This window comes from Daphnia pulicaria, chromosome 2 (genome assembly GCF_021234035.1).
Source record: "Daphnia pulicaria isolate SC F1-1A chromosome 2, SC_F0-13Bv2, whole genome shotgun sequence".
Lineage (NCBI taxonomy): Eukaryota > Metazoa > Arthropoda > Branchiopoda > Diplostraca > Daphniidae > Daphnia > Daphnia pulicaria.
In genome coordinates, this window is record NC_060914.1 from 3,770,952 (window position 1) to 3,786,288 (window position 15,337).

The following is a 15,337-nucleotide window of genomic DNA, read 5'->3' on the forward strand; positions in this document are numbered from 1 at the left end:
ACATGGAAGAGATGAATTGCAAAATTCAGCTGAAGTGAATTGCAATAGCTAAAGATAATTGACGCCAAATTGGTTATTTAGGTGATACAATTCACCTCAGCTCAAGTGAATACTGAAGTTTTTGCGCCAAAACGCGCCTATAGTAGCTGAATGAAGTAAAGTTGAATTAAAATAGAAGTTCTAACTGAAGCAAAATTAATGAATTTAACGAAAATTAAATTTGTGAAAGGATATTTGGCTTACAAAAGAACAATTAACGTTGAAATTAATGTATGTCATAAATTTATCCTTATACCATTAAATATTAATAACATTAATCTTAATTACGTGTCTGTTACAGAAATGGAAAGCAGAGTGTGATAAATTGAAAGAAGAACTATTGGCAGAAAAGGTAAAAGCCAAATTTTTATTTCACTGATAAATTATGAGGATACTATAATTTGATTTTTTGTAGGAAACCAACAAAACCTTACACGAGGAGTTGTTAAACCACAAACTCATGCTAGCCTATCATAGAAACAATTTCAGACACGGTTGAAATCTTGGAAGAAAAGACTTTCTAGCACTGATTCTACAGCAATGAAAAAGAAAAAAGTTTGATATTTTTCGAAAAAGCTAACTTTAATTCCGTACTCATAAGTTATGTGTGATACAAATTTACATCTAATATATAAATCACAAAATCTGTTTATTAAGATTTTTAGGGAAGCTTTCCGATAAAGGAGAGTGACAAGAGGTCTATTCAGAAAAAATACCTACATCCTGAGAAGTAATATACCAGCTCTTGGAAAACCTCTACAGCATTGAGTATAATGGAAATACACAAGAAAAACTGAAAAGGGAGCGACAAAAGGGACTAGCTTGAAGAATTCCATGGATCCAAAGGAACTGCAGGAGATCAGAGGTAATCTAAAATAGTTCGTATGTCTATAAGATTTCATTTCCATTATTTTTTATTTTAGATACAATGAGGAAAATGTATCCCACTATGAAGTATGGGATTTGTAATCATCCAAGATGTAATTAAATTCAGAAATCAGAAATTAAATTATCACTTTACTTGTTTTGTTTTTTTATATCAATCAATTGTCCATAAAAAGGATAGAATTAAAGGTCATGGTTATATACATATTACATGAAGAGGAATTACATATTAATAATAGAAATACACATTAAAGAAGAGGACCGTCGTCGTCGTCGTCGTCGTCTCGTTCGTGATCACGAGCCGCACTGTGACGCGTTTCTTTGACTTCATCAGATTCACTTTTGTGAACTTTTTGGTACTGTTTGCATCCTGTACTGTTTTTGGTCCCAAATAATAAAATACAAATTTTAAGTTAGTATAGTTTTTTTAGAACAACAGCTCATCCCTTGATTATTGTTTCAATGTGAGATAATACGCTACGACAGCTGCGAGTGTTAATTAATGAGTTTTCTATTAATTTTAGTTAATGATAAACATTGCCATTCGGTCATAGAAAAACTTGGCAGACGAAAACGAACTGAATCGTTTGCTAAATTTTTTTCTTGTCTCACAGTACACTGTTCTTTCAACGTGGTTCTTTCCAAGTTTGAGATCCATAAAGCACAAATAATTTAAAGTTTATTGAACATAATTGAAAGTGATACGAGTTCTGGTGGCTTTTGCAGCGAGTGAAAGGGCTTCAAGTTTCCTGAAACAAGTGGACAACACCCAGTATGCCAACTTGCCAACTGCAGCAACCAAGGATTTAGACTTGATAAGTGGTACCAACCGGGCTGCAAGCACCAGGGCAGAAACTACTCTGACTGAGGACGTGGCAACTGCCTCGGATAAGAACTCACCAGTTGATGCAGTTTAAAATTTGCATTCGGAGACAATTGTGGGAGCAGATTCCACGGCCGGACCAGTGGTGAAAAATACGTTTTCTGTGGCGGCGGAGGTGGACACGACGGCACGGGGATGTCGATGTTAAAGTGCAATTTGCAGTTGTAATCCAACAAAGGCAGACGGTCAGGATGAACCCTTGTTGTGCTGCGGCCAAGCAGTGGCAACCACCTAAGCGGAGGGGAAAAAAACCAATCAGGTAACACTTGTACGTTTTCAGACTTTTCCGGTCCCTTTTGTACAGACCTGATTTAAGGATAGGCTCGCACAACACGACGACAACCGAGACGCCCAATCACGGTACTCGTGGGAGCCAAACTCTGCAGTAGGAGTGGTGAAGGATGGGTAAAGTTAATAGCGATGAACCAGCTATGATCGAATGTAAAGATAAATTATTATCGCAGCAAACTCAAATTAATGAAGTGGTGAGAATCTTATTTGCTTACATAGAAATTTTAGTAGTTTTGTTTAACCCGATTGCAAATTTATTTTGTCCGCTAGAAAGTTGCCCGTCATCGGTGGCCATCGATCAAATACGTCAATTACGCCGTCAGACGTGTCGTGCCTCACTCCTGCTTAGACGCGCAAGGGATTCAAGAAGAGGAGGCAAGGGCAAGCCCCGTTATACTGCTAAGAGACAACTTGGGAAAGACCACACACCCAGGCCACTGGCTTTCAATTCTGACCATATAACACCAGAAGCAAAGGAAAAGCTCTGTGAATTGGAAGAAGAGCAGCAATTCCAGAACTCACTGGCCAAAGAAGCAGCAGCCAAGGCCGCGATAGCAGCGCAACAAACAAAGGTTTTGTACCAAATATCTAATCTTGAACGTAAGCAGGAAGAGTTAAACAAAAAGAAACAAGAACTAGTCAATAAATACAAAGACACATTGGTGGCTCACGCAAGCTCAAGCAGTATCGCCGTCAATACCGTGTCGATTACTCCGCCGGACACACCGGTTAAGGGACGAACCGAGCATTTCAGACTGGTATTCAAACAACTAGAGCTGATGAAAGGCAACGAAGAATTGGAGAATCGGAAATTAGAACTGATCAAAGAGAACGAGTTACTGGAGAAACAGAAAAAAGAGAAAGAGGACGAAGATAAGTTATTAGACGACGTTAATTCTATGGATATTGAAACTATTGTATAAACATAGTAATACAAAGGTCGCTGCATACTAAACCATGTTCATTTATATTACTTGTAAAAAAAACCACACTAAACATGGCAGATGAGGCAGGGCCATCCAAACGTACGCGAGGTAACAAAAACAAAAAATAACCGTTGTAACGGAAGAGGAACGAGAAAACACAGTGATTGACGACACGGGACTAGAGCCGTGAGGCGAGGTTCCACCGTCAAGGGGAACGGATAAAAACGATTCACACGAGGACGCTAATCTCGAGTCGGGTGAGGAAGAAGAAGAGGAAGAAATTGAAGAAGATACGGTTAAAACACTAATCAGAAATCAAACTAAAAAAATTAAACGGGACGTCAAAGAAATTCGGAGAGCACAGAGAACTAATGATAACAATATCATCAAAACAGACAATGGGATAATGATATCGCTCTCTTAGAGTCACGAATATCCTTAATGGAAACCAAATACGCACAGCAAACACATGCATTAAATGACCTGAGAACCAAGATGGTAAATTGGCCGACAGAAACATCACCAACAGACTCGTCTGAAACATGCGACTTATACGAAGCCCGGCTAGCAGAGTTTCACGAGTTAGTAAAAGAGATAGATGGTGTATACGCTAACTACCAAAATGGGAGTAATGACGATAAACTGATAGCACTGATTCGAGCAACAACCGCCGAGATCATATTGAACAAATCCCACGATGAGATATGGCAGCGTAGTGACATCAACCAAAGAAGGGAATTAAGGAAAGCGAAATCCGTGGCAGATGAATTACTAGCAAGGATGAAAAGTAATCAATCAGCCACGACTGCGAAACACTCCGGCACAGCCGAACCTAAACTAGGATTACCAGAATTTGATGGGGACCCAATGCGATATTTAGGATGGGTTAAACAATGGAAAACGTACGATGAAGATACGTCAATCACAGACACAGAAAAGGCTAGGCTGCTTTTACAGTGCATCACTGGGAAAGCAAAAGAAGCTATCCAAGACATCCCGTTTTCGAACGAAACTTATCAAAATACAAAAAAAAAGCTGGAAAAAAGATACGGTAGTAAACCGAGAGCAATAGCCCTAAGACGAGGGGAGCTAAGGAGGATTAGCGGTACACCGATATCTTCACAATACAACGCGGACACATTGAGGAACATAATGGATAGATTATCCAGCCAAGTCCTTTGTTTACAAGACCTTGGAGTCAAAGATGTATCATATGAAGAAGAATCGACTAACGCATTATTACAATCCTTTCCCAAATATATGACAACAAGGTGGAGACAAAATTGGGAAGAAAACGACATACCTACACTTAAGGATGTGCTGACTAACATCAGCAAGGAAATCAGGATCTTAGAATCCGAAGAAATTGCAAGGCCGGTCAAATCTAAAGAGGAGGAAAAGAAAGAAAAACCGAGAGAAGGTTACGTGCCATGTAAGACATGTAAGTCAACGCTACACAACCCGCGTCAATGCAGAGTTGGTACACCAGAGGAAAGGAAAAAATACTATTTAGACAATAAAAAATGCCTCAAATGTCTGTTCGGGATGCACCCTACAGAAACCTGTAAACAAACAAGAAATTGCAGTATCTGCAATTCACCTGGTCATAGCATGGCAGTATGTACTACAAAACCAAATAGGCCAAGTACATCAGTGACATGCATGAACAAAACAGAAGGCAATGAAAGACATGGAACAGGGATCCTGCCTACATTTACAGCGTACATCGAACAGAACGATGGGACATTAAAACGTTTAATAGGTCTCATGGACAGTGGTAGCCAAAACTCTTTCATAAGGAAAGGATCGATAAAGAATGCAAAGAAAGAAATCGTCGATTATAAAGTACTAGACATCAGCACCTTTGATACAAAAAAGTGCAAAACAAGTCGATATAACATAGTAGACTGTACTCTATGGGGAACCTATGGTAACGCACAAAAAAACAAATACAGATTTATTGAAAAAGAGTTCCTAGCAAACTCAACTGAATACTATCCCACACAAGTAGCGGAGCAACTCACCAAACAAAGGGAAAAAGTTGGCAGACAACCGAAATGAGCATAAAACAAATAGGAAGGAATGGGACATTCTTATCGGATGTGACCTACTATGGAATATCGGTAAACATAATACGCACCCAGGTCAAAGCATTTTTGTTTATTGAGTTTGTACGTGTTTGTAGCTGTCAGTTAAAATACAGAATTATAAGGTGTTAAATTATTTTCTGTATACTGTTTATTGTTTTGATCGAGTGGAGGAGTATACGGTTCGATTGTGAATCTTTTTATTTCATCTAGGGAAACCGACGAGCTTTTCTCAACTAGGTCGACATGAGACTGAGGCTTAGCTTCTAGCTCTAGGCTCGACATGGGGGCCCTCTAGCGGCCAAGACAGGTCACAACATCCACAAGCAAACAAGCTTTCACAGAATGGGGAAGCGAACAACAGACAAAAAAGAGAAAAACAAACTCGAAATCTGAATTAAAAATTGAAGGCGATAGGTTACATGAGAACAGCGATAAGTGAAGGGGGAAAGGAGCAACTTGAGTGTGGGAAATGACATAAAGTTAATGTAATTTTTAAAGAGTGAGGCGATTCGATCGGCGTTCACGATGGCAACGTCGCGTGGGGGGGGATCAGATGTCGGATGATCGGTTGCTGGATGTGGAGCAGTTGCGTTGGCTTCCGCGTCGCGAGGTGGCGTGGTCAGACTTCCTTCTGAGTCGGTTGTATCTGGGAAAACTGCGGCGCGGATGGGACCTAGGAACTAGGAAGTGCCGGTTTCGCCAAAGGACGCTCCCGCTTGCAAATTTTACGCGGTTAAGAGCGGATTTTTCCAATGGCTACGATGACACCGACTTTTTCCCCATAATTTAGTCTTTTCATCTTTAATGCGGCCAAAGGATGAGCGTTTGCGTCGTAGTAAACTTCGCTTTGGCGGCAATGCGGTCGCGCTCAATCGTGGCAGCTTTCCAGCGGGTTGCATAAGAAGAATGATGAGCAGGTACAATTGAACGCAGGTTGTGGCCAAAGACAATTTCGTTCGAGGAAGTTCCCGTTTCTCCCGGGGTGTTGCGTAGCTCTAGTAAGTCCTGGAATCGGTTGGGTACGCCTAAGTCGACGAAGTTCTCGGCGATGGCTGCAATGACGTCGTTGGCCGTCGGATCTCGATGCCACCTGTGTACTGCTGGACAAACTATCGATATAGACCAGCACGTGCAGATTCCCGTACTGTAAAAGATTGGCAGAGACATCTTCGAAGATGCGATTCGGTGGTAGCTCCAATAACATGGGTTCCTTGGGTATGCTTGATCGAACTTGCCAGCATGATTGACACCCTTCGACAAGAAGGACTATGTCATTGGACATTCCGGGCCAGTAAAGCACCCACGGCGCGTGTCGATTTGTCCTGGTGATACCTTGGTGGGACGAATGGAGCTTTCGGAGGATCTCACGTCGCGCTGCTTTGGGCACCACGATCCGACCGTTGTATAGTCCATCCATCCAGTCCGTCGTCAATTGAAAGATCCACGCCGATGGCCGATGGCCCATATTGCCGGAAGTTGGTGGATAATGGCGGTGTTCCGACGGAAAGCCGTTTGAAATGGTCTGGATGAACTCGTCGTGTCTGTTGCAGCAATCGATCGCAGATTGTCGAGAAGTGAGTTGAGCAGGTACGGTGCAGTTTCCGGAACCTCCTCGTCGCTCACCGACTGAATGCGTCGTACGATGCAGTGACGCGCGTGCGATGTCATGTCCGCGTTAACGGCGTCGTCTTCTTCCGAAGGGCTGGCCGAAAAGAGAGCGGGATAAAGCGTCAGGGATAAAATTATCCTTACCCTTCCTCCGGATCGTGGTGAAGACAAACGGAGAGAGACGTTCTTTGAGGCGTTGTAATTTGGGTTTTCCACCATGTCCAGAGTCTGCTAATCCAAGATCGAAACGTGTTGTGGTAGTCGACTAGTAGTGTGAATTTCGGAAGACCAAACAGAAAAAAAAACGACATTTACGCACTCAAGACAGGTCACAACATTGATTGATTTTTATCTTTGGGTTACCTTTGCTTTCATTCGCGAATATGAAGATGTGAATATGAAGATTCCAAATAAAGCGACAGATAAGAGAAAAAAGCTATAAACGGAATACGGTATCTTTAATTCAAATGTCCCGCTCCATTTTTCTCGTGTGTGTGCTTCACGCTGCATGGGTTCAAGCTTATTGGTCGTTACCTATTAAAACTTAAAATAATTTTTAAATTTTAAAGCATCCTCGCGTGCACAAGTGAACAGGCATCACGAAAACTACAAAATATTTTGGCAAATATCAATCTTAATGGACATGAACAAACCAAAGTTTCTGTTTTTGGAAGTCCCCCTCACTCAGAAACTTTTAAGTAAAAGTTCAGCTAAAATAAAGCTAAAAAAACCTTAAAATTTACGGAAATTGAAAGAGCTCGTTGAAATCTATCAATTTCTGTAAAATTAGAGTAAAAATTTCAATGCACTCTCAGTTTTCAGGGGATATTCTAACCCTCTACGACGGATATTCCAGCTTCGAATACCCTTGCTTAGAATAGGTCTAGAATAGGTTCAACCCTATTCGAAAGCTTCGAATACCCATAGTAGAACCCTTATGCGATTCGATTTTCCTTCGAATACCCCAGTATTCGAAGAATCGAATACCTTACCCCATATTCGAATAGAATACCTGGGTGGGCGAATGTTTCATTTGCACATACGGCGTTGGTGTATCGAGTTGCCTCCCAGCACACTTTTTTTAATTTTCAGATTGAAAATTCATCCGTCCCAACAAAGTCCCAACTCCAAAAGTATCAAAACGTATAAATAACTTTATCGATAATACAGAAGATTGATACAGTCAGAACAGCCGTATGGAAGAAGCTCTGATCAGAATGCGGGAGACCCGAGTTCGATATCCAGACGCTCCACACATTTTTTCTAAACTTACACCTCCCAGCAATGTATTTTTTATTACTTATTTTTGTTTATTCTATTTTAATGAATTTTCAAATTCATTTTTAATATTTTCAAATTCATATTTAATATTTTAAAATAGAAAAAACAAAAATAAGTAATAAAAAATACATTTGATTTGATTTTTTTGGCGCAAATTTCAAAAAATTGTGATTTTCAATCACAAATTAAATTATCACAAACAGTAAACGTTGGTTTATTGAGTAAAGGATACGATATTTCAAACCCTAAACAGACGACGCCAAAAACCCGTCCTTACTGTCAACAACCTTAGACTGTTACAAATAGCCACGGGAGAGTTTTGGAGTCGCGCCTCGGAACGCCAGCGAAGCAAAATCACGACACATCTGACATTCCTGTGATGGACTTCTGCCAAAAAAAATCCTTAGAAACTGTTTTCATCACGATTTTAATTCTCTTCTGGCCCATCACAATACAAAGAACTTTTTAATCAGTTCATCAACATGCTGCCTTTTAAAAATCTTTGTTTACAATCTCGTCGTCGCTGTGTTGTTCATATTTTTTTTTTTTTTACTTTTGCCCACGATGATTTAAGCAAATTTATAGAGCGTGCTAGCCAATGTTTGGTTGGATTTAACCATCTTTAGACAACTTCACCGCGTTCTGTCATATTGGGATCAAACTGGACCAAACTCCCATTAATAGATAACATTTTTTTCAAAATGAGACACAATAGATACATGTCGAGGAAAATAGTGAGGGATTTTAATAGCGGATTCCTTATTGTGGTCCGGAGTCTTGATTTGACAACTATCTGCGTAGGATTAGGCCTATTCGAATTTGCGTTGAATTTATCTTTAAAATAGTTGCTGTATAAGGGAAGTGCGGTAATTTAACTGAAATACTTTAGGTATGTTTTCATTGATTTTACTTGTTTAAAATTACAATTTTGTCATGATAGATTTGATAAAAATTTTTGGTATTCATTTCTGTTGAAATGGCGAGTGACATTATACTCATCGACCATCTGTTAAGCATCTGGCGGCATCCGCCCGCAAATTTCACCGGTGACTAATTAATTCTTGTGGGTTAATTTTGGATTCTGATGAAAAATTCTATTTTTAAGTTCAGCACGTCTGAGGCTAGTGGCCGGCAGAGAGCGGAGACTATAAATGATGGCCGAGCTTGCGCACTCCGTTTCACGCTTTTTTCTCCGCTCCCGTGGGTTTTCCGGACGGAATTTGATGTCGAAGGAGGGAAGAACAGTCGATAAGGACGACTCTGCACGTAGTCGATCAGTTTCGTTCAGTCCATATAGACTGGTTCGGTTATTTTGTTTCCGTGTATGCTGTTTCAAATCACATGCATGGTTACACCGGCAGGAAGAGAAACACATGGGATTATTATCGTCAAAGAATAGAACTTCTTCTTTTAACAAGGTATGAATTTAATTTCTAAAATTCTATAAATGGAAGACGATAGTTTTAAGTAAATAAGAACACAAAATTGACTATTTTCTATTACTATCTATGGGTGTTTCATTTGATCGAGTTAAATTTCTTGCATTTACTTAAAGCTTCATTCACGAAAATTTAATTTATTTGAATTCATATTTGACTAGATAATAGTAGTCTATCTTCTCACTGTCGTTTTTGTTAAAAGGTTTTAAAGGTCTGACGTAATGAAAATAATGTCGTGTAATGATAAGACCATATCATGTAAATGTTAGTTAATCAGTCAAAGCTCGGAGATTCTACCGGTATATCACTTATACCCGCACATTTTGATTCAGTTACTATATTTACCTTGAATAAAGTCGACCTTGGCCTGCTTATGTGTCGGCCGTATACAGTCAAAACCAATGCTATTTCCGCTGACGTTGCCACACAGCTTTGCAGCGAAGATGTTATGATTCAAAGTCCCCAGCAGAGACGAAGAAGAAAACCGATCGTTAGCTAGCACCCGGTGTGTGACGTGACTTGCGCGTTCGCGTTCTTGCCCGCTTCGAGTATTGCGACAATAGAAAAGACATGTCGTCACGGTTTGCGCACACTGGAACCGAACTTGCCAAACAGGAAATAAATATTTGGGACGTTTAGTGGACGAGAAGAGTTTCGTTTAATGATAGTTTTACATTTTATTAACCGATTTAGTAACGTTAAAACGGAAAATAGACAACGTGAATTCCATATGGATATAGCTATTTTGAGGCCCAGGCAATTGTTCTGGATAAATCAATATCTTTGTCCTCGGCTTTGGCTCGTCACAAAGTTTAGTTCCTTTGTTCGGGAAAATATATAAATGACGTCGGACAGTTTTTTAGTCCGTTTTCCGCAAAGGATTTCGCTTTTTTCAATTTCTGCAGTGGGCAACTGTTTTCGTTCGAATTGACTGGGTAGGCGAAGCCAAAAAAGTTACAGTTACTGGAGGGAAAAAAATTTCATTCACCCTATCGCGCTTTCCCTACATTGAAGTAATTTAAAGATTTTCAAGTTGCACTGCGGGACCCAATAAAACTTTCGTATAGAATTTTGGGCGGATATTTTACGTGGTTCATTCTAGGAAAAGATCATTTGATGTAAACATTTTAAGAAGTATCCTTCAGGTTTTGAGGTTTATTATAGATATGTTGTTGTAGTGCTGTCACCAAAATCACTCCGAAAAAGATTTTTGTTGTTGTTGGCGGAGTATCAAGGATTCGATTCCAAACGGGAGCCTGGACGGCCCCAGAAATACAAATATATTCGACGAGAAAAAGGGAAAACATTAAAACTAACGGACGAACTCTTACAATTTGTTCGCACTATCTATCGTATTCGTATCTCAGCAAAATCTAAGAAATAATTTTTTATTTTGCAGATATACTGTATAGTATAAAAGATCTGAACGAATATTTTTGTTAAATAAATCAGCAGCAACAGTAATTATTTCAAGAAGAAGATGATTGCATTCAATACATGTGCTTAATATCTCATCACAATTTGAAACCATACATACTAATTGATTAAAAACTTTCAATAACCGTTTTTATTAGCACAACTTCAATTGTTTTAACCTTTTAATATGAGAACAATTAATAATATTAGTTATAAGATTCACAAGGATAAAGCCTTTTTTAATTGAATAACGAGATGAATAGTGATGTAATAAATAATATCTTGTGCGCGCTTGCGCTTCTTCTATGGAAATAAAACTGTTCAAGTTATCGAGCGTTTCCTCGGCTTCGCGCTATTTTAAATATTCACAGCTGGCTGAACCGTGAATGACCTCAATTCAGAGGCTTGCCTTTGGTTCAGTGTTCCAGATTTAAATTTTTTAATCGAAGTTGGGAAGAATGCTAGCCCTCCCTTGCTCTGCTTCAACACCCACACAGACCAGTGCAGCAGTTCAGCTTTGCTGTGAAGTGTGGACTAAGCTATACCTACGGCCCTTGTATTAGATGGCGCAAAAAAAAATAAGCCTTACCAACTCAAGCTCAAAGGAAGAGTTATTTTTGAACTGGCTAGGGCTAGGGCAGATAGGAAAGATGTTACGTGTAAGCGGTTCTGAGGTTGGGGATGAAAAAAGGAAAAAAAAATATAATCTATCATGTCATCAGTCATTTCGGAAGGGACCGCTATTGTTATGCATTTCATTGTTTGATTTGGCATGAAACCGCTAAACTGATCCGAGTATGAGATCGCATATATTTTCTCATTTTTTAAATTTCCCCGGATATAGTTTGATTATATTTCTTAGTACATTATTTAAAAAATATATTTAGGTAGCTCATTTTCTTCTAATATTGATTTATAAGAAAGCCTATAATTTAGTATGGCGGTCAAGGTTTTTTCTCGTGTTTGTAAAAAAATACGCTGGGTACACGTATCAAGATCAGAATTTAAAAATTGTATGCACCATTTATCTTTTTCTTTCTGTCATTTATCTTTACACAAATACGAAAAATGTTTGTGCGCGATGTATGGTTGTCAATTTGCTTTTGACTTGAACTTGCCTTTGGGGTTAAAATTGCCCCAGCAGACCGCAGTAGGGTTCGACATGCCATTAACGTCGGTGTCATTTTTCTTGCTCTTCAACAGTCTGGTTTTTCCCGTGCCAAAACGACAAAGGAATTCGAGACAAATTTGAACTGTAACGACCAACCGGGAAAACCTTACTCACAACTCAAGTAAGCATTCTGTTTAGAAATTTAGTGGAATGTATGGATTAGGCATTGTTCAAGGTAACGCCGTCGCGCCATTTTTAAACGTTACATCACATTGTCTTCCAATCCTTTTTTTTCAAACAAACTGTTTTTAAAATATTCACTTAATAGAATTGAGCTAGTCGATTAGTCGTACTAACTACAAGGATTCCTAAAGGTCGAATAGCCTGACAGGAAATATGTTGTACTATTTCCCAAGAGGAAGTTTTGTTTCACCCGTGTAAATCTGTCCTTCTGCGTGTTGAAATTTCCATAGCGGCGCCCTGGTTTAAACGTAGACTAAATTTCCAGTGATGTAATTATAAGTCGGTCCCACATGAGTTACAGTTCCTGTTGCATCGATGTCGATTGTTTTGCGAATCGCAGAATGCCAAGTGATTCAGGAAACGAGTCGGCTGGAACAGAAGAGGACGACGACGTCATTTTTCACGTCGGGTTAGAAACGGTAATGAGAATACCAGCCAGAAGATCGGTGCTTTCAAAGAAGAACGACGTCTTTCAAGCAATGTTCTGCGGGCCCTATACACAGTCACGCGAAAGCTTACGCCGTCGCCAAGCGTCGGTCAACAGTGATTCGCTGCCCCAGCAGAATCATTTGCCATCTAGTCCAGACCACATCTATGATCCCGATGTTGACGGGAGAGCTTTTAAGAATTTAATCAGGTTGGTAGCTCATGGTGAGATTCTTTTCTGTTCCATCACTTCATAATTGAAAATTCCTTTCCAGTTTTTTGTACGGCGAAACCGTAGAACTTCGGTCGGTGTCGACTGCCATGGAAACCCTACACGCTGCTGAAAAATATCTGTGTGAAGGATTAATGAAAATTTGCGCTACTTATTTGGCCGACCAACTCAACACAGAAAACGTGCTGTACATCTATCAGAGGACTTGCATGTACCCGGAAGCCGGACCCCAAGAAAGTGGATTTGCAGGCAGAATAGATAACCGGCCTAGTGCACCTCCGTTAGAAGAATTCAATGCGCCAAATGCGGAATCTCCACAAGCCAATTCACAGACACAGTCGAGATCGACTTGGTGTTCGTTTTTGCTGAACAGCTGTCTCGAATTCATCGACAAAAATGCATCGGCCGTTCTACTCTCAGAGGTAATACAACTTCGTTATTCTGTCGGCAAGGTTGTTGGTTTTGTAGCAATTACTTTCGTCTTGTAGGTGTGGCAAGAAAACTAAAATCATTTTGAGCTTTTACTTATTGGTAACGTAATCCGAGTCGGAGGGTGGGGGTGGAAATGACAAAAAATTTACCAATCTCTCACCATATTTTTTTTCGTCCCCATTTTGTAAAAAAAAAAAAGATTTTAACAATTTGCTTTCATGAAAAGGAATACCGTTAAAGTTTAAGGGATTCTGAATAACCGTTACTGATAAACAAAGAAACGCAAAAAGTCAAGAAGGTCATGAGGTATTATATCGACAAAAATCGGAAAAAAGGAAGAAGGGAATTTTTTAAGTAAAATCAAATTCAAACCCAATTTTTAAATAAGGTTATATAAAGTAGGAGTAGATTTTTTTTAGTCAAGAAATACGCTAATAATACCTCAACATTTTCACCTTCTTTTAGGAATTTGAAGAACTAGATGCTGGAAAAGTGGAGTCGATTGTTATCCGAGACGGACTTCATTTACAAAACGAAATTGAGGTCCTAGCGGCTTTGATACGTTGGTCCGTTTTCGAGTGTCACCGACGGCAACTGGATCCCAGAGCCAATAATCAGCGATTCGTTTTGGGTCGCCTGGTATGGCACGTCCGCTTCTCGGTAATGTCGCCCACAGAGTTACAACAAGCGACTGCCATGTTAGATACACTAGATTATGGAGAGGTTATTGCGACTTTGCAAAATTGCGGCAACAATAAAGAACTAGCCAATAGGTCGAGAGATGATAACCATTACCCTTTGACTGTAACAAAGCCGAGAATGTATCTCACTTCCAAAGTTGATACGGCTCAGTCTGTTTCTGTTGACAATTTAACTGTGTCGGCTTCCAATCGAAAAACCTGTTTAACAGAGAAGTTCTTTGTTTGCCTAGCCTGCATTTTTGAATGAAAACTATTTCAAATCAAATTTTTAGCCTAACTTATTAAGTATTATTAATTCCCCCAATAGCTTTGGGTAAATCAATTTAAACTCATTATTGTTTTGAATGACGGTGTGTTTGCCAATGTTTCCGCCAATTAAAAAACAGGGATTCCTTTCCCTAAAAAAAAATATATTATTAAAAATTACATTAAGTTTGATTCCCGAGTGAAATTTTGAATGTCTACTGATAGTACCTTTGATTATATGTGATTTGCATTCTGGTTAAGTTGCTGAGTTTATTTCTGGCCATAAATTTGTGTTAAGAAAAATGCTCCACTTTTATATTTGTAAGTTTGACAAAGTTTTATTTCTAAACTGAAAATCTCAAAATTTGTTCTTGTGCACACACGTATGAGTTGGTTTTGTCCACGGCTGTTGACTAAATTTTAAAAAAATGACTCGTATTTAAACATGTTGGTTGTGTGTGTATTGTTAAAAACTAAGATGTTGTGAGTGAAATTTTACATCCTTACGATCCAAACTTCTATATGAATTGTTTCTTGATGCAAGCTTCAAAAATCTCGAATACATACCTAAATTTACGATTGAATAATTGAGTTGAATTGAACAAATGAAAAAGTCAAGAATTCTAATTTTAAAAATCACCAGTGATTAAGCAACATTAATTTTTAATTTAATAATAATTAAAAAAAACCATACGAAAAATCTTATACAACGTGTGTCAGATGGTTCAGTGCAATCGTACCGTAACCACTAACCAAATACTTTCTCTAAGTAAGTTTCATCGATTCATTTAACTTTTGGATCTGGTCAGCGGTAAATTGGTGTAAGCTGTCAATCTTAACTTTTCTGTTTTCCCAAATTGTTATTTGTTAAGTACAAAATTAATAAGTTAGGCGACAAACGACTAATAGAGCGTTGCTAAGCAAGGCATTTGATTGGAGAAACTCGGAGATGCTCTTGATGTTGTCATCCGTTTATACGAAAGTGGCTCACAGAAGTGATGGCACCATCGGCCTGTCTTGACTTGGCTGTTCTACTTTGACCTTTGACAATTCCTCTTTGCTTAATAGAGTCAAGGTATGCTCCGGAC

The 15,337-nt window shown here is 39.1% G+C and overlaps 1 protein-coding gene and 2 long non-coding RNA genes across 3 annotated transcripts; 1 reads left to right on the plus strand and 2 right to left on the minus strand.

The window, feature by feature from the left end:
* Positions 1–1,060: 1,060 nt before the first annotated feature.
* LOC124327551 lies at positions 1,061–2,424 on the minus strand. The gene is made up of 4 exons (XR_006916178.1): positions 2,314–2,424; positions 2,114–2,236; positions 1,825–2,038; positions 1,061–1,299 (listed from the first exon to the last, which is right to left on the minus strand). It is a non-coding gene; the product is annotated as an uncharacterized LOC124327551 (long non-coding RNA).
* Positions 2,425–3,046: 622 nt separating this feature from the next.
* Positions 3,047–7,518, minus strand: LOC124327553. The gene is made up of 2 exons (XR_006916180.1): positions 7,086–7,518; positions 3,047–6,987 (listed from the first exon to the last, which is right to left on the minus strand). It is a non-coding gene; the product is annotated as an uncharacterized LOC124327553 (long non-coding RNA).
* A 1,725-nt stretch (positions 7,519–9,243) lies between these two features.
* On the plus strand, positions 9,244–14,833 carry LOC124327520 (BTB/POZ domain-containing protein 6-like). The gene is made up of 5 exons (XM_046786486.1): positions 9,244–9,421; positions 12,062–12,150; positions 12,553–12,849; positions 12,914–13,292; positions 13,768–14,833. The coding sequence occupies exons 1-5, from the start codon at positions 9,377–9,379 to the stop codon at positions 14,248–14,250; spliced, it is 1,293 nt and encodes a 430-aa protein (XP_046642442.1). The 5' UTR covers positions 9,244–9,376; the 3' UTR covers positions 14,251–14,833.
* The last annotated feature ends 504 nt before the right edge of the window (positions 14,834–15,337 follow it).